Below are 19,276 nucleotides of genomic sequence, written 5' to 3'. Positions count from 1 at the left end.
CCTTGAATCAATAGCAGTCAGATGTCAGATCACAATCTGTTCTCGTCACATGCCCTCACAGAGACCCTGAAGACTTTGAAGGGACATTTCATTTCTATTCCCTATTTTAGTTCTTCTCTCTTACTCCAATACTTAACTAAGTTTAGATGTTATGCCATTCACTGTTGCAGGTTTCCATCTGTTGAATCTACAATGATATCTTCCAAGCCAGGCTGAGTGTGGCTTCTGAACATAAGGAACTGCACATAATGACAACATAAGGGACTGCAGATGATGCTTTAAACTGAAGATAGACACAAAAAACTGGAGCGACTCAGCGGGACAGGCAGCATCTCTGGAGAGATGGAATGGGTGACGTAAGAAGGGTCTCAACCCGAAACGTTACCCATCCCTTCTCTCCAGAGATGTTGCCTGTCTCGCTGAGTTACTCCAGCTTTTTGTGCCTATCTTCGATGACAACTTATTTGGTAAACTCCAAGGTATCGTAACTAGTAGAGATACTGCCTTACATGATCATGATATGAGATGATATTGTTTAAGAAAGAACTGCAGATGCTGGAAAAATCGAAGGTGGACAAAAATGCTGGAGAAACTCAGAGGGTGAGGCTGCATCTATGGAGAAAAGGAATAGACGACGTTTCGGGTCGAGACCCTGCTTCAGACTGATGTTGGGTGGGCGGGAAAGAGCAGTAGGCTTGTGGGAGAGCTGGGAGGGGAAGGAGGGAGAAAGCAAGGACTATCTGAAATTGGAGGTCAATGTTCATACCGCTGGGGTGTAAACTACCAAGTGAAATATGAGGTGCTGTTCCTCCAATTTGCGCTGGGCCTCACTCTGTCAATGGAGGAGGCCCAGGATAGAAAGGTTGGATTTGGAATGGGAGGGGGAGTTGAAGTGCTGATAGTGTGTATAAATGTTGCTGCCCTACAACAGAAAGTATGTGGGGGTGGGGGGAGGGGGGGGGGGAGCGGGATTATGGAGTGCAGGCAAGGTTTACCAGAATGCTCCCTGTATTAGAGTGCATTAGCTACAGAGAGAGACAGTAGGCAATAGGTGCAGGAGGAGGCCATTCGGCCCTTCGAGCCAGCACCACCATTCAATGTGATCATGGCTGATCATTCCCAAATCAGTACCCTGTTCCTACTGGATAGTCTTGGATTGTATTTTTCTGAAGCATAGAGGTATATCAAATGATGAGAGGCTTACATAGAGTTGACAGAATCATTTTCCCAGGGATGAAATGTTTTAGAGGTGAGCAGCAAATTACATGGCATAGGGATGGTCTCTTCACCAGTTGAGGGGAATTAGACTAAACCAGTAATTTGTGGGAATTGTCAGGAAATGAATGGGTTAATGGCACTTCTGGGGTCCCTGTCATTTTGCCTGTTCCTTGTCTCTGCCTTACATGCAGGAAGCCCCCAAGTGAGCAGTGATTGGTGCAAGGACTGATTTGCAGGCAGTGCATTAGCCATCACTTGGAAAGGACCCAGAACATGTAACAAGAGTTGTTCTTCCTGATGACCTCATGAGTGGGTAAGTCTGGGTCATTGTGCTTCAGTTAAATATTTCTGCATTTTCCTTGCGTTTTATTGCACAAAATCTGTCCTTTGGAAATATAATGATATTTTATTATTTACTCAGGATGGCAGCATATAATGTCCATCGCTAACTACCTTCACACTAGGAAGCCAGTAAAGAATTTAAGTGTCAGAGACTCACAAGAGTCAAAGGGAAGAATTCTTCCCTGGAGGACAATAATGAAACAGATGTAATTTTCAAAGTCAAAGTCAAAGTATCCTTTATTGTTGCCTTGCAGTCGTACATATAATAAAATAACAAAACACACAATAAACACAAATTTAACATCCACCACAGTGAGTTCACCAGACACGTCCTCACTGTGATGGAAGGCAAAAGTCTTAAAGTCCTTGTCTCTTCCCTCCTTGCTCTCCCTCTGTGCTGAGGCGATCCAGGCCTCCGATGTTTATAGAACCTAGAACAGTATAGTGGAAGAACAGGCCCTTTGGCCCACAATGTCTGTGCTCAACATGATGTCAAGGCCATCAATAATCCACCTGCACATCAACCATATCCCTCTATTCCCTGCTTATCCATGTACCAATCCAAAAATCTTACACTAATATACACTGCTTCAACCACCATCCCTGACTGTGTGTTCCAGGCGCTCACTGCCCCCTGTACACTTGGCCTGCACATCTCCTTTAAACGTTGCCCCCTCTCACCTTAAAGCTATGCCCTTTAATTTGCCTATAAACCAGACTGCACAAAGAACATTTAAATTTGGTGAAGTTTTACAGGTCCTTTAACACATTAAATAAATATGCAATGATCAATAATGATCATTAATACAATGTTATTCGTAATACTAGGAAACCAGGACATAATAGTGCAAATTGAAGCACTTTATGAAACTGAAACAAAGTCCACAGTAGAGTGTTGCTGAGGCTACTGACCACCATTTCTGAGTACAGGTATCAGAGTCGTCGTAGATTTTATTTTGGGTTTATTTAATGAATTTAATTTCAATCCACCACCTGCCAAGATGGGATTCACATCTCTGGTTGAACAGCCCAGAGCTCTGAGTGTTGGCCGGCTAACATTCATAACGCTATTCATCATTTGCTATATCAGCTGATGCTTTATTCTAATGATTACAAAAAAGGGAAATGCAATGACATGAATTAAACTTGTTGTCATGGCAGAGAGAGCCAGGTTTCTTCCCTGTCGCCTTGACCGTGAAGCTTTCAACACACAGTTGGAGAAGGCTGAGAGGTTGGCTGCTCTTGTGGGCAACAGATTAGAAGGGAACAATGTTTGTCTGTGCCACTGAAGTGAGTCAAGTCCAGATCGAAAGATGGACACAAAAACCTGGAGTAACTCAGCTGGTCAGACAGCATCTCTGGAGAAAAAGGAAGTGGTGACATTTTGGGTTTGGGACCCTCATGAAGAAGCTGGGTTACTCCAGTATTTTTTGTCTATCTTTGGATTAAACTAGCATCTGCAGTTCCTTCATGCACACCAGCTTTAAATACGTTGTTTACAATTGGTGGGTGTGCATAGAATCTTACAAATGTACTGTGTGAAAACAGGCCATTCGGCCCAACTTGTCCATGCTGAACCCTGAACTGTAAACTCTGCAATTATTAACACCAGACTACAGATGGATGCTGTCGTTATTGTGACTGCAGTCTGTGTCATCCGGATATAAGAGGTGGGGAAATTGAGCTATTCTCATTAATAAGCTGTGTGCAAACTATCAAAAGTTACAAGTGTTTAATTGTCATATGTACCAAAATCAGAACAATGAAATTCCTATTTGCAGCTGCATAACAGATGTATAGTCACAATATTTATAGAGAACACAATAAAGGAAAGAGAGTTCAATAAATTAAAAATATATATAAATTAGTGTAAAACAAAAGCCTGAAGTCCCTGGTTTCAACCAAGGCAGTTGTTCATAGTTTGGTTGGTATTAGCGGTGTTCAAGAGTCTGATGGTTGTTGGGAAGAAGCTGCTCTTGAACCTGGAGGTCATGGTTTTCAGACTCTTAAACCTTCCCCCAGTGCCAGGAGTGAGATGAGAGTGTGGCCAGGGCAGTGTGGGTCCTTGATGATGCTGGCTGCCTTTTGAGATAAATCCTTTCGATGGTGGGGAGGTCAGAGCCCATGTTGAACAGGGTTGTGCTCATCTTTTAATGTATTCCCCTTTGTATTTGGGCGTTGTGGCCAATGAAGCAAATGGCCAAAGCCTTCCTGGCCAATGAACCAACCAAAGACAATTCGGAGGTAGACAAAAGTGCTGGAGAAACTCAGCGGGTGCAGCAGCATCTATGGAGCAAAAGGAAATAGGCAACGTTTCAGGCCAAAACCCTTCTTCAGACTGCTGCTGCTGCACCCGCTGAGTTTCTCCAGCACTTTTGTCTACCTTTGATTTTCCGGCATCTGCAGTTCCTTCTTAAACACAATTTGGATCCTGCTTTTTATACATTAACGGCTGGATAGAAAACATCACCACTCGGTAGTGTGTACAAGTCTACTGCCAGCCTGTATATTAAGATAACATCAGAGTTTGCATGTGATGTGTCTGGAGTCATTGGAACACGGTGAATTAGGGTGAATAGTTAATGCGGATAGAAACATGGGGACATAAGCTCAGGATTAGCAGGGAAAGCACAAGCAGGGAGCTTGAAGACTTCTCCACTGCATTACAATTCTGAATTAATGCTGAGCCAGTGTCCCTGCTGTTAGGGTGAACAGGGTAGGGGTGGGGGTGGGTTCCAGACAGGAGCTGCCATCCATCACTCCCTTCTGCTCACGTTGCTGTGAATAACAGCCAGGGTCGCCACATCTGACAGTGAGGTCGGTTTCTAGAATGAGCTCTGTCTGGTTTCAGCATGATGTTGTCAATCTCTCTGCATTACCTGCCTCTCCCGGAATTGCTCGAGGCCTGGTGCTGGCAGGGCAGGGGCAAAGTGCAGCTTTAGTGCTGGAGTATTCCTTAGTGTTGACTCACTCGGGGGAACAGTACAGTACTGCACTGGAAGCCGAAGGAATCCTCGAGTCATTCAAAAGAACAAAGTTATCCTACGCGCATTCTCTCTCCCGCCATCCATACTTTAATTTTCTTCAGAAGAGAGAGAGAGGGAAGGAGGGGGAGAGAGAGACAGAGAGAGAGAAAAAATAAAATACAGGACAGGAACAGGCCCTTCAGCCCAAACTGTCTGTGCAACCAATAATGCCAATTTAAACTGCTCATCTAACTGTACATTATCCATATCCTTCCATTGTCTGCCTCTTTACATTTCTCTCTAAGTGCTTCCTTAATGTTGCTATTGTATCTGCTTCCACCATCTCCATTCAGTGCTTACCCCCACCCATCACTATGTGTATAAAAAACTTGCCTTTTAAACCTTCCCCCCTCTCACCATTTGAACTATGCCCTCTATTTGATATTTGATATTTCCATCCTTGCAAGAGGACTCTATCTAACCTGACTGTGCCACACAATTGGATCTTCAATTATCCAGTTTGCTTTCGGAATCAGCGATTTAGTATGTACCTATGACCCTAACTGGCAGTGGATCCCAAAGCTGACCATTTATTGCATAAAAGTGTGATGCAGCCCAGTCTAACATTGGTTACATTTATGTCCTCTTCCTCGCCTGATCGCTCTTGGGTTTTTCGTTGTTGTGTGAGGTGGAGGGGTGCGAAATAGAAGCATTACAGTCGCCAGAGACCCGTGTTCGAGCCTGACTATGGGTGCTGTCTGTACGGAGTTTGTACGTTCTCCCCGTGACCTGCATGGGTTTTCTCCGAGATCTTCGGTTTCCTCCCGCACTCCAAAGACTTATAGGTTTGCAGGTTAATTGGCTTGGTGTGAATGTAATGTTGTTCCTAGTGTGTGTAGGGTAGTGTTAGTGTGCGGGGATCGCTGGCCAGCGCGGACTCGGTGGGCCAAAGCGCCTGTTTCCATGCTGTATCTTTACACTAAACCAAACTAAACTACAGTGTTTAAGAAGGAACTGCAGATTCTGATTTGAACTGAAATTGACATGAAGAGCTGACTGTGTTAAATCAAAGGTAGACAAAAATGCTGGAGAAACTCAGCGGGCGAGGCAGCATCTATGGAGCGAAGGAAATAGGCAACGTTTCGACCCGAAACGTTGCCTATTTCCTTCGCTCCATAGATGCTGCCTCGCCCGCTGAGTTTCTCCAGCATTTTTTTCTACCTTCGATTTTCCAGCATCTGCAGTTCCTTCTTAAACATGTGTTAAACCAAAGTATAGTTTCATTGGTCTAATCTGCTTTCACGTACCTCTGCAAATCCCGAAGCAACTTGCCCCAAATCAAAATCAACGTTGGAGATGTGGCAGCTAATTTGCACTTAATAGAAAGATTAAACAAAGAACTTACCGCTTGAGAAGTTGGAGTGAGAGTCTACGTGAAGATCCTACCAGCAAGCATGCTCTTCAATCTTCAGTGCAACTGTATGAAACCACAGACCACTTGAAATAAATTTAAGCTACAGAAAGATTACTAACCCTTGACTTACTGAATGATATTTATGAGATTGAGGGTTGGGAGTGGAGGGCACCTAGTCTCTCACTCCAACCTCTCATAAAGTAAAGATCAAATTTCACACGGTAACATCTCGTTTAATCTTTCTATCTTAATGCGAAGTCTCGTCACGAGACCACGTGAAGCCTTTGAAACTCTGTGGTTTTGTGGATATTTAAAGAAACGGCAGGTTTGTGTGAAACTTAGCTTTGCAGATAGTGACAAGGCTTTTGCAAGGTGCTGGAAGATGCGACCTGGCCAGAGACACTCAGTCTGGAACCTTTGCAAGCCCGAGGAAGATGTTGCAACAGACGACCCATAAGTTGTCACTTAAACCTGAGATTGTTGCAGACATAATGTTGTCAAAATTTGTAAATAGCCTAGGAGCTGTACTCAACCCATTAGGTAGAGCCTTAAATAGCCACCACTGGCCTTGCCAGATAAACTTCAGATATTTCATGTGACCTCATGTATTGGTACCGAATAGTATGCATCTTTGAGACCGATTGAGGCCATAAAGCAATCCGCTGTAATCAGCTGTATTGCTGAATGAAAATTATCCATCTTAAAATGGTTATATTCCAAGCACTAGGGGGTCGAGACTCAGACTAGCCACATCAAGAATGATTCGGTATTCTCCATTTTCGACCTTGTGAAGATATTAGAAATAGATTCCTCTTGTGCACAGACAGTCTGCTCGATCACACCATTTGTGTGCAATTTCACTACCTCTACTTGGATAGCTGTAGTTTCCTCTTGACACCGAATGTACGGGAATGTTGGCTTCTCGTGCCATGGAGGAAACTGGTCAGACAGAAACTCAATCTTATATCCATTTATGGCTTGTAAAATGAAAGGGTCAAGGGTCAATGAGACCTGGGTGTCATGGTACACCAGTCATTGAAAGTAGGCATGCAGGTGCAGCAGGCAGTGAAGAAAGCGAATGGTATGTTAGCATTCATAGCAAAAGGATTTGAGTATAGGATCAGGGAGGTTCTACTGCAGTTGTACAGGGTCTTGGTGAGCCCTCCCTGGAGTATGGCGTACAGTTTTGGTCTCAAAATCTGAGGAAAGACATTCTTGCCACAGAGGGAGTACAGAAAAGATTCACCAAACTGATTCCTGGGATGTCAGGACTTTCATATGAAGAAAGACTGGATAGACTCGGCTTGTACTCGCTAGAATTTAGAAGATGGAGGGGGGATCTTATAGAAACTTACAAAATTCTTAAGGGGTTGGACAGGCTAGATGCAGGAAGATTATTCCCGATGTTGGGGAAGTCCAGGACAAGGGGTCACAGTTTTAGGATAAGGGGGAAATCCTTTAGGACCGAGATGAATTTTTTTTTTTCGCACAGAGAGTGGTGAATCTCTGGAACTCTCTGCCACAGAAGGTAGTTGAGGCCAGTTCATTGGCTATATTTAAGAGGGAGTTAGATGTGGCCCTTGTGGCTAAAGGGATCAGGGGGTATGGAGAGAAGGCAGGTACAGGATATTGAGTTGGACTATCAGCCATGATCATATTGAATAGCGGTGCAGGCTCAAAGGGCCGAATGGCCTACTCCTGCACCTATTTTCTATGTTTCTATGTTATCTCTCTCCATCTGCTCCTGAACAATCTCAATCTACCTTCGACTTAAATAACCTCAGCACATCTCATGCAACTGTAGGAATCATATTCATCTACCTCAACGGCCTTAGGCGTTTGGTCAATAGAGGCTGCTGACTCTAGTTTTTGTTCTGTCCCCTCCCTTGGTACTTTATGGGGTATTTGCAAGGAGTGGAGGCTTGGAGTGAGTTGCGGTGGCTGGTGGTGATGGAGGCAGGTATAATAATGGTGTTTAAGAGGCTTTTAGTTTGGGATATGGAACTGCAGGGAATAGAGGGATATGGATCTTGTGTAGGCAGATGAGATAACTTTAATTTGACATCATGTTCGGTGAAAACATTGTTCCTGTGCCCTATGTTCTAATATTGCAAATGGAATTTGAACCCCAAAGCTTGTGATTCAGAGGCCAGTACATTACTCACTGCACTATGATTTAGTGTGACAATTCGACAGGCCACATTCCATAACACAAATGAAAGCTAAAAAGTGTCATGAGACACTGTCCATTTGGTGTAAACACCTTCCATATAAGCCAGCAGACGGTGCAAACCATTTGTGATGCTGTGTACAGGGGCATCATTGGTAACAGATGAGGCACGCAACAATCCCAGGCAGCCTCTCATAGCTTGTTAACCCCTGCCCAAGAATCATCAACAGAACAGAACAGATCAGCCTCACTGCTGACAGACTGTTCGGCACTTTTTGAGTCCAGTACCTGGAACCAAGCAGAAACTGTATCTGACACCTATTGGTGTTTTTGATCTCACCGTGACCTGCTTTATTGTTCCCTGCATGTGGAGGTTAACTTGTTTTAATGCCAACATGTCCCTGATTGACGGTGCATGTTGATGGTGTTATCTTCCTGGTTATATGCCCCAAATCACTGCAAGAACTGCAGCAATTATGTCAATTGTTAATTCTGATTAAACTGTTATATACCTAACTAAATTAGACATTTAGAAATTGCAAATGGTAAAGAGACTTTCAATTCATTGATCAACTCTTGATTTCAAATAAGGAAAATCTTTGCTACTACAGTCACAAAATGTATTATTATGGTAGGAATTCTCCTGCAGTACAAACATAAGCATTATTTCTTTATGAAACCATCTGCTTAGACCAGATAAGGCCACTAATAAAAAGCACTCGTCCCATTGTAATCTCTGTTGAGATATACCAAATCAAGTGAGACTTCAGAACAGTAATTAGGATTTGGGGATTAAATCAATGTCAACTATTATAAAAGCTATGACCTTTGGAGTCCTTACAGTCTTTGTAATCCTTCCGTCAGTGATGCCTCTGGCACATCCCTGATTTTCATCCCTTCCACAATAGTCACGCCTTGGCCATGAAAACTCGGAAGAATGGTTTCGAGAGGGTTAGAGAGGCAACAGAGTTTGCAGCTTAAGGCAGGATCGCCACGGGAAAACAGAGACTTTCACTAGGTAGAATTTAAGCAGTGGAGAGATCTAGAAGAACTAATTCATGAGGATATTGTCAGGATTCAAGGGCCTGAGCTACAGGAAGAGGTTGAGCAGATTAGGACTTTATTCCTGGGAGCACAAGAGGCGAAGGGGTGATCTTATAGAGGTGTATGAAATCATGAGGGGCATTGATAAGGTGAACGCACTGAATCTTTTTGACAACATGGGGGAAATCAGGAAGTAACAGCATGGGTTTATGGTGAGAGGGGAAAGACTTGATAGGAATGTGAGGGGCAACCTTTTCACAGACAGGATGGAATGAGCTGCCAGAGGCCGTAGATGAGACTTTTACAATAACGACATTTAAAAGACCTTTGGACAGGTGTATGGATATGAAAGGTTTGGATGGATGTGGGCCAAACACATCTAGTTTTTTGTAATTGCAGATTTTATTTTGAGGTTAGACAGGGTATCTAGTCTGAAGAAGGGTCTCTACCCGAAACGTCATCTATTCATTTTCTCTAGATACGCTGCTTGACCCGCTGAGTTACTCCAGCTTTTTGTGTCTACGCTGCAGTGTGATTTCTACAGGGACATTTTATTTTTTAATGTGGAGTGGAAGAGCGTGTCTGGAAACAAATGTAACAACATAGAAAACAGTAGGTAATTGTTATGGAATTGATCGTGAAAATCTTTCCTTTAATTGTTGAGCAAGGTTGACTTCTGACTGTCCTCATAAACAATTTTTTTTTCAGTGGTAGCAGGCGAGTTTTACTTGCCTGAACCTTTCCATCTGTGGTAAATGCAACTGGTCTCCACTTGATGGCAGCGTTGAGTCTGGAGCATTAGCGTGGCGAATACAATAAGCCACATCGTAAAAGTGAGCACAGTTAAAATGAAGCAACTTCAATGGTAGTAGAGTGCTTGGGGCCAAAACACAACAACATTGCAAGTTCTTTCAAGTGATTCTCAATAATTTGCCAAAGAAAGCATCGATGCTTGAATCCAAAAGAACTGTAAAGTTAAGTGAACTGCAGATGCTGGTTTAAACTTCTTCACTCCTGAAGAAGGGTCTCGACCCGAATCGTCACCCATTCCTTCTCTCCAGAGATGCTGCCTGTCCAGCTGGGTTACTCCAGCTTTTTGTGTCTATCTTATAGATTTAAGTGTTGCCTTCCATCTAGCGATAGACCTTAATGAATATCATACTAGATTAAAAATTCTCTGTTGTGGCAGGGATGGGAAAAAGATTGGAGACCTAAGAAACTGCAGATGTTGCAATTGACCAAAGAACAAAGCGTTGGAGGACCTGGGCAGGTCAGGCAGCATCTGCGGAATGAATTAGATAGATCACGTTACAGGTTGGGATCTTCAGTATGAAAGAAAATCTGAGGATGTGGGGTTAAGGATTTTGTAACCAAGAAAGAATAGAAACTGAACAAAATGTTGTTTTTGTGAATTAACCAACTGAATTTTTTGCACTGATTAATTTTAGCAATGGAAACCCATTTCCAAAATGATAATTTTGAATTTAGGATAAACGGGAACATTTGTGCTTGAGACCAGAGGATGTGAGGAAAGTTCTAAACAAGTACTTTACATATGTTTTCCCCAAGGAGAAGGACATGGAGGACAGCGAGGTCAGTGTGGAGAATACTAATATGCAAGGGCATATCAGGCCCTGTGGATAAATCCGCAGGGCCTGATGCTGTTAAGGGTCTTGCCATTAACTGTACACCTTCTATTTACATATGACCTCTCAAACTACAGCATCTAACATTTGCTTGGATTAAACTCCTTCTGCCATTTCTCCGCTCATTTCTGTAGCTATTCTATATCCCGCTGTGTACTCAAATTCCACTGCACCATAATTGGTACGTGTGACAATAAACTCACGTTGAAACGTCACCCATTCCTTCTCTCCAGAGTTGCTGCTTATCCCGCTGAGTTACTCCAGCTTTTTGAGTCTTTCGAGGTGTATGTGATGATGGTTAGAAAGAAAAATAGTCGGGACAAATATGAAGTGATGCAAAAGACTGTGGTGGACTTAATAAAGAGAGAGCTTGTTTTTTTTAAACAAATGTATTGGTATACCTTCGGGTTTTCCATTGATTCTAGTGGCCATTTGATTCTTGTCAGCAAACTTGTCATGTATCAATTTTTTGATGTCACATCCATCATGTGGAATGTACTTTTGAATCCAGACTGTTGTCGGAATTCTGCATTGGTCTTGACGGCAACAATCCAGATGCGATTGTAGTTCCGCATGGTGGAAATAAACTCTGCAGCCCATCTCATCAATGCTGACCAAGTCCCTAACTGAGCTGAGCCCATTATCATAAACTATTCCTATCCATGTACCTCTCCAAATATCCTTTACATATTGAATTGTAATTGTATCCACGTTTGCCACTTCTTCTGACAGCTTTGTGTGGAAAGATGGCTCAGCAGTAGAGTTTCTGCCTCTAGAGCCAGGAACCCGGGTTCAGTTCCAAATACGGGCCCGGTAGTTTGCACGTTCTCCCTGTGACCACGTGGGCTTTATTCTCCCACATTCCAAAGACATTGGCTTTGGTAAAAATTGTCCCTAGTGTGTAAGATGGTGTTTGTGTGTGGGGTATTCGCTGGTCGGTGTGGGCCAAAGGGCCTGTTTCTATGCTGTATCTCCAGTCTAATAAACCATTGCCCCTCACTCATGCCCCACTTAAATCTATGCCCTCTAGTTTTAGATCCCCTCCTCAAGGACAATCCACCTTATCTATGCCACTGACTATTTTATAAATCTCTGAAAGGTCATCCCTCAGCATTCTTTTGCTCCTGAGGATTAAAGCCTAAATCCATGCAGTCTCTCCTTGTTGCTTAATAAATCCTTTAATCCCAGCAACATTTTAGTTTGTTGCGTTCTGTAGATGCCAAATGCACAGTGTCTGTTACTTTTGCTAATGTAAGTCTCCATTGTTAGTCACGTGTAGATCTGCTTAACACATTTTGTCAAATTGCCTTGCTGAATAAGATGTTCCAGCAGTGTTAGATCAGTTCCCAGAATTGTGGTTTCATAACTTTTCATCCTCTGAACACCCCAAAGAGTTTCACACACAGCCAAAAAATCTTCTGGCAAATGTGTGTAGGCAATGTATTCACCGTAGAATCCACAATGTGAATGACATCTAGTCTGTTTTTGAGGGATAAATGTGGTCAAAGACAAGGAGTGAAATCTCAGCATGGGATATTCTACCACTACCTGATCAAGTCTTGATTTAAAAGTTCATTTAAACAGAGGTGGGTAACGTAGTGTGGATTTAAACATTTAATTTGTATAATGAATTGCTATAAACATGCAAGGTTTTCTTTAGGATACACTTCTAGATCTGCTTAACCCACTGTGTGAGATTGCCTTGTTGGTCTCTACTTTATTAAATGTTCCTCCAGTATTAGATCTCAAGACCTGGCCATTAATTATGCTCCCCTCCGTTTAGTATATTTAATACATTATTATTGTTGTTTCTTGTTTGCTGACCCACCTCTTCTATACTTATTGGCCTATGCCTGGTTAAGAAACCATTCAACTTAAGAATTAGGTCACGGTGGCACAGCGGTAGAGTTGCTGCCTAGCAGACCCGGGTTCGATCCCGACTACGGGTGCTGTCTGTACGGAGTTTGTACGTTCTCCACGTGACCTGCGTGGGTTTTCTCCGAGATCTTTGGTTTCCTCCCACACTGCAAAAGACGTACAGGTTTGTAGGTTAATTGGCTCAGTGAATGTAAAAAATTATCACTCATGGGTGTAGGATTGTGTTAATGTGCGGGAATCGCTGGTCGGCACGGACCCAGTGGGCCTGTTTCCATGCTGTATATCGAAACTAAACTAAATTGTGACTGGCTTTGCCCTTCCTCTGTAATAACTTCCAGCCCCACAATTGTCATGTCTGTACTGAACAGATTCGGGCCATAATGATCCATAATTTCAGCCACTCTTAGCAATGATGGTTGCAAAATAAATAACGAGAGACCCAAGGTCTGGAATTCCCTCCCTAACCAGCTGCACTGTTTGAGATACTCTCAGACATGAGATTCGTTAGTTCCAACTCATTCTCTTTGCGCACGTCTGCGATGCTTTTCAAAACGTGCGTGCAGAAACAGTGTTTAAAAGTGGTAGCTCACTGCTGCGCAAGATAACACACAAATCGCAAGTCAATGGAATTTAAAAGGATAAACTATCACTGCTTACACAGTGAGACTTTATTTTCTTGTTCAAGTTTACATTTGGAACAGAAAGGAAAACAAAATTAGAGTCAAAATACTAAACTCAGATGTGTAGGAGCAACACTCGGTTAATAAGAAAATCTGCAAATTTGCATGTTCAGAAAAAAACCTAATCTTTAAACTGGTAATTTAAGGGAAGGGAATGGTTATTAAAATAACATTAAAACACAGCATATTCCAGTGATCTCTGATTCATGTAGAGAAGTTGACAAGTATGATTAAATCCAATGGTTCGTGTCAAGTTCTGGTTTGATGCGTCGTGGCTATTGGCATGAGAGCAGGTTCCAATACCAACAAGTACCCCACTCACTGGGATTGATACAGCTACTGCATCATAAACTCCCCTGGGGAGCCCAAGCTGGGTGAATGGTGCAAAGTGAAAGGTGCTGGAGTGAGAGCATGAGAAACCATTTTTATAAAATGATGAAAAGATTACATGTTTGCACAGGTGACTTGGCCACTCTTGCACTATTGCAGGTGGGCAAGAGAACTCTTGGCAGGTATCAATCCTCCATACAGCATTTTCTTGACAAGGGAGTGTGTTGATGCCTGATTGACATTATCCACTGGTTCTTCTGCTGGTAAAGGGGTGAGATTTAGGCAACACGACTCGATGTCTCTCACCCCAGTAGTAACGGGTTCCCAAGCATGAGCTGGTCAAGTCAGATTATTTAAACTAGATAAAGTTGCATAGATTCTTTCCATTATTTTTTTTTAATATAAAATTATCAGTGAAATGTGAGCGTGATTGTAGCTCACTGCTTAATCTAATAGGTTTATATCTCACATCCTGACAATCACTTGTGTCTGAACAATTGATGGGGCATCGAGTTAAACCACTCTTGTAGCCAAGTACATAATGAGACATTAAAGGAAATAGTATCTTAAAACAGAAAAGACCAGGTTTTATTTCAAAATAAAGATATATAAATACACAATTCTCCCACTGATGGCACAGAAAAAGCACTTTTCCAATGAAAAAGATCCTCTTGGGCATGTGATTATTCATGTTATTTTGTCACATTTATCTCTTACTCCAAAAGCTTTACAGTTTAAAAATATTCATTTTTGACATTTTGCACACGTTAAAATTTTACCCACTGATTGTTACTTTCAAAACATGATTATCCGGGTAAATTAACAAGACTTTGGAGCAAAAATGAAATGTATATATATACACATTTAAAAACTTTAAAAAATCATATCTGAGCAATATACACAGCAAACATATTTTTTTGGCCAAATACCAAGGTGCCTAAGATGAGCAAATTGATACCAAAAATCCAATTGAGTGTTGGAAATAATGAATGATTATTGTTAGGGGCACAACTATAATGTTTCAACAGGGATGCTGGATCTAGTAGTTAATGGCTAAAAGGAGAGACACAGGTGATTGTGATTCTCAAGAAGGGAATAAAAGTTGGAGTGAATTGTGTGCCCTATATTGCATTCAGAGTGCATCAGGCACAGTGTGTCACTATTAAACGGTATTTCTGGTCTACACCACCCATGGTCAAATATATTACAAAAAGTGGATCAACTTGATATACTTTAATTATATCTGTAAATCAAAAAAAAAAATCCTGATTTTTAACATTAGTTCAAGAAAATGACCAAGTTTAGGGAAGATTAAGATGATTTTCTTGCATTGAAGATAATGTATTTCTAAAGTCAACATCATGTATGGATTACATGATTTGAGAGAACTATTATTCCATGCACACTAATGTAACTGCATTCTGGAAAATGCTTTATTCATTGGGCTGACATGAAGCAATGCCCTTCCATCAATAACATTCAAAGAGTGTACTCAGTTCCATTAAGCACTTTTATCAGAAGTATTCCCAGAAGTGTCACGCTGCAAACAGATGCCCAAGAAAGGCTTGGTTGGGTGGAGAATACTCGCTTCCATAGCTTGCTGAGAGGTGTAAATTCAAAAACATGATTGTTGCATAAAAATCAATTGGTAGAAAAGAGTCGTGTAATATATGGGAATACTAAGAGGGTAAAAAACACATGATTTAGAGAAATATTTTGTGTCATTAACCAGCTCAGCCTTGCTCGATTCAAACCTGGAAAAGGTTATAAAACGTGAACTTCTCTGCCCAGGCTTCCAAGTAAAACTAAAGGATGTTTAAGTCAGGTCGGTGACTTGAGGAGTGCTGGGGAATATAGGAGAGTAAACAGGACTGAGCTGTAGTGTTGGTGGTACGAACAGAGGGGTCGATTTGCCAACACTGTGTGCCCTCAATCCATCTCGGACAAGTTACACCTTCGTCGGAATTCCTGTCCACGTTCGTGGATCCACTTGTTAGACACTGAAATAACCAGATGGACACGTGTCAGTAACATTTGAAACACCAACCTCACTCACACACACACACACAAAGGTAGCACTAAGAAGGGTCTTTATCTACCCTCCCAACCTTGGACTTATCCAGAAGCTTTAGTTGCTCACATCCGGTCATTAAGTTGGAAAGAGTGCAGAGAAGATTTAAGATGATGTTGCCAGGACGTGGACCATTGGGAAAGGTTGGGGTGGCTGGGGGCTTATTACTTGGAGCATAGAAGGCTGTTGGGTGATCTTATTGACGTATAAAATCATGAGTGGAATAAGAGTGAATGCACAGAGTCTTTAATCTATGGTAGAGTAATCAAGAGCCATAGGACATGGGTTTTAGGTGAGAGAGGCAAGGTTTAGCAGCCTGAGCTGTGGAATTAACCCAGCACTTTTGTCTTTTTGTAAACAGGCATCTGCAGTTCCTTGTTTCTTTAAGATTTAATAGGAACCAGCGGCGAAACTTTTTCTCTGAGGATGGTGGTATATGGAATGAACTGCCAGAGGAGGTAATTGAGGTAGGCATTTAAAAGACACCTGGATAGGAAAGGTTTGGCGGGATATGGGCCAAATGGGACGCGCTTAGATGGGCCACCTTGGTAGGCATGGATGAGTTGGGCCGAAGGGCCTGTTTCTGTAATGTTTGACGCTGCCTCTGACATGTGACAAAAACACATCGACAAGTCTTCCAATGTTGATGCCGTACACTTGTGCACTCACCCCATTTGTTTCCAACTAATACTGGACAGGCTGCATGCCGTGTGCTGTAGTCACCTTCTCCACTGGCAAAGAGATTGTACCAAAACACCGCTGAGCCCTGCAAAACAAGCACCAAATAGTTTCTTGACATTTTAAACAAATTTAGGGAGTAATATATACAGGGAACAAAATGCAATGCCCCATCAGAAACCCAAGAGCAAACCTGTAACTTTTGTTGAACACATAGAACATTCTTTAAAAAACAAGACTAGGCATGCTGGTAGGTTAATCGGTTATTGGAAATTAATCTTCAGCACGTTGGTGGCATAAGAGTCAAGATGGGAAGATGATGTGACATGCAAGAGAAACACAATAAGTTGCAAGGCTACAAAAATAGAGAGCGTGAATGAAACCAAGAGGATGTTCTGCCAATGTGGACCCCATGTGCTGGATGGTAACTTAACGTGTTAGAAGTAAATACATCAGTCTCTAATTACACTACAGATGCAAGCATTTCAAGGATAGAAATCATTATATCCTAGTTTTAACTGAGTAAGATAATTAGGTGGGTTTATCTGTGTAGCCTTTCATTCAGAAAACTTCTGTGTAATTCGACCTGGCTTCAAGCTGCATAAACTAGTAGAAAATATTCCACTCGCAGTGGTGCTGTCTTATTTGAATTAAATGCCAAACCAAACATCTGTTTGTGATAGTGAATCACATGTATTTAAAGATCCAATTGTATCAAGATCAGTGTGTTTCCAACATGTGTCATTCCTCATTGTTTGCTGTGAGCCGTGGCTTCTCTTGCCAACATTATTGTGCACAACTATTCATATTTGACCCTTCCAGGTGAAGTGCTTTGAAAAGCCTGAAATGATTAGTCTCTTTCTAAATGCAAGTCTTTTTTGTTTAAAGAAACTGAAATAGCAATATTACTTAAACTGCAGTCAACCCCATTGGAAAAAAAAACAAATTGGCAGCAAGAGCTTTTTCAAAGATGTAAGATTAGTTCTAATTGATGTTGACTGGATTAAAAAAGCAGCCAAACCCCCACAGTGGCAGGTAAATTTATGCATTAAAATCTTTTCAAAGCCGCCTTGCATGTTTCTTCAACTCTTTTCACTTTTCTTTCTCTGATGTTATTCCATACTTAAAAGAAAATAACTGGTCATTCTAATGCTTACATTCTCAGGATGCTTTAAACCTAGTAAGTTGCTTTTGAAGAACTGACGTAAGGAAATGCAGTAGACCAATATGTGGAAAAATAGTTTTAGAAGAGCAGTGAGATGAATGAAACATTTGTTTCATTGCTGTTGGTTGGGATGTTATGGTTTCTAGATTAAATGAATAACACTACAATAAACAACCATCTCCATCTAGTGGGCAGATGGTTTAAAAATCGCCAAAAACTTTATAGGCAACGTTGCAGTTAGAGTCACACAATGAGGAAACGGCCCCTTCGACCATGATGCCCCATCTACACTAATCCCAACCGCCTGCATTTGGCACATATTCCTCTGAACCTTTCCTATCCATGTTCCAATCCAAATGTTGTCATAGTACCTGCCTCAACTGCTCCCTCTAGCAGTCTGCTCCATTTACTTTTCTTTTCAATGTAACCATTTCAGTCCACTGCAACTATAATTTCTTAATATTCGCAATGGATTTATTTCTCCTTTGAATAACGAGACTTTAAAAAAAATGTTCCTTCACTGTCAAGGCCAACAAATAATTCCTACCTCTAACTGCCCGAGTAAGCAGTGGTAAGATGCTTTCTCAAACTGCTGTCCTTAGTGAAAGCACTGCTGCAGTCCTTTTTGGGTAGGCAACTGCACACTTAAACACAGCAACATACAGCAAAAGACCAACAAGGAACAATAAAATTAACTATTATTAAATACAATGTTAGGCATAGGTTTACTCAGAAATGTGTAAGCAAAAATTATTTGATCCAAACCATTATTGTTTCTATATCCATAGGGGCTGCATAACCTGCTCACCAATCTGTATTTTCCATTATTTTCTCTCTCATTTGAGATATCCAAAATCTGCTGTATTTTGCTCCAGTGTTCTCTGAACCCAATGAACTAAAACCCATTGATCATGGACTCTTTAATCAAGTGGATCTGGTCAATTATTCAAATCCTGGGTTCCTGTTGTGTTTTATTTGGCTACCTCAGAGTTTAATGGACATGGCTGTTGAACTTGTGGCTCGCAAACAAAGACTGCAAATATGTGCAGGAACAAATGGGAGCATAAGCAAGGTGGGAGGCAAAGGAAGCAGGTGTTTGCACAGGCTTGCCGACTGGAAAAGAAAAGGGACAAGAATCAACACTGATACCTTTTGTGGCCACACAGCTGCTCCAACTTCAGGGAAAACAGTGGCTCCTCCGGCCGTGACATCACTCATCTGGCAGAATAAAGACAGAAAATTAAAATCAGATCATAGCAAGTGGAGAAAATATTTTTCTATTTTCAGCATTGCTCAAAATACAAGGATATTGGTCTCATGTCTGCACGATTTAAGTAAATCCATATAGAAGCTAATAGTCAACATTGTGGCTGATATTTCAGGATCTAATTTATTGTAGACCTTGGATTAGATGTTAGAAACTCATCCATGTCAACGGTTCAAATACTAAATCCCATGGTGCTCTCTCTCAGCCCATGTTACCAGAAAGAATTAAGGATAGTGGAATATCAAAGCAAGATTTCTATAAGAAAAACCAAGGGAGTCATATGACGATTCTCAAGCAGTTGGGAGAAGACTCTAATGCATTTCATTTTAAAACTAGCTGGCATGGACTCTTCACGATACACCAACTTATATCTATCTCTCTTAAGCCATCTGTACACCATAAAAGAA

At 41.6% G+C, this 19,276-nt stretch overlaps 1 protein-coding gene across 3 annotated transcripts in view; it reads right to left on the bottom strand.

The window, feature by feature from the left end:
- Window positions 1-13,307: 13,307 nt before the first annotated feature.
- The window catches only part of LOC129712939 (prolyl 4-hydroxylase subunit alpha-1-like), a 63,588-nt gene continuing 57,619 nt past the window's right edge, over window positions 13,308-19,276 (bottom strand). For all 3 annotated transcript variants that reach the window (XM_055661729.1, XM_055661727.1, XM_055661728.1), the window contains exons 13-15: window positions 18,752-18,820; window positions 16,429-16,525; window positions 13,308-15,688 (exon numbers count right to left, since the gene is read on the bottom strand). In XM_055661729.1, the coding sequence (XP_055517704.1) occupies window positions 15,618-15,688; window positions 16,429-16,525; window positions 18,752-18,820 (237 nt within the window). In that variant the 3' untranslated portion in view covers window positions 13,308-15,617. The remainder of the gene's footprint in view (window positions 15,689-16,428; window positions 16,526-18,751; window positions 18,821-19,276) is intronic.

The sequence above is a fragment of the Leucoraja erinacea genome, chromosome 34, assembly GCF_028641065.1.
Source record: "Leucoraja erinacea ecotype New England chromosome 34, Leri_hhj_1, whole genome shotgun sequence".
NCBI lineage: Eukaryota > Metazoa > Chordata > Chondrichthyes > Rajiformes > Rajidae > Leucoraja > Leucoraja erinaceus.
Note: the sequence above shows the minus strand (reverse complement) of the source record. Positions and strands in the feature narration are given on the sequence as shown.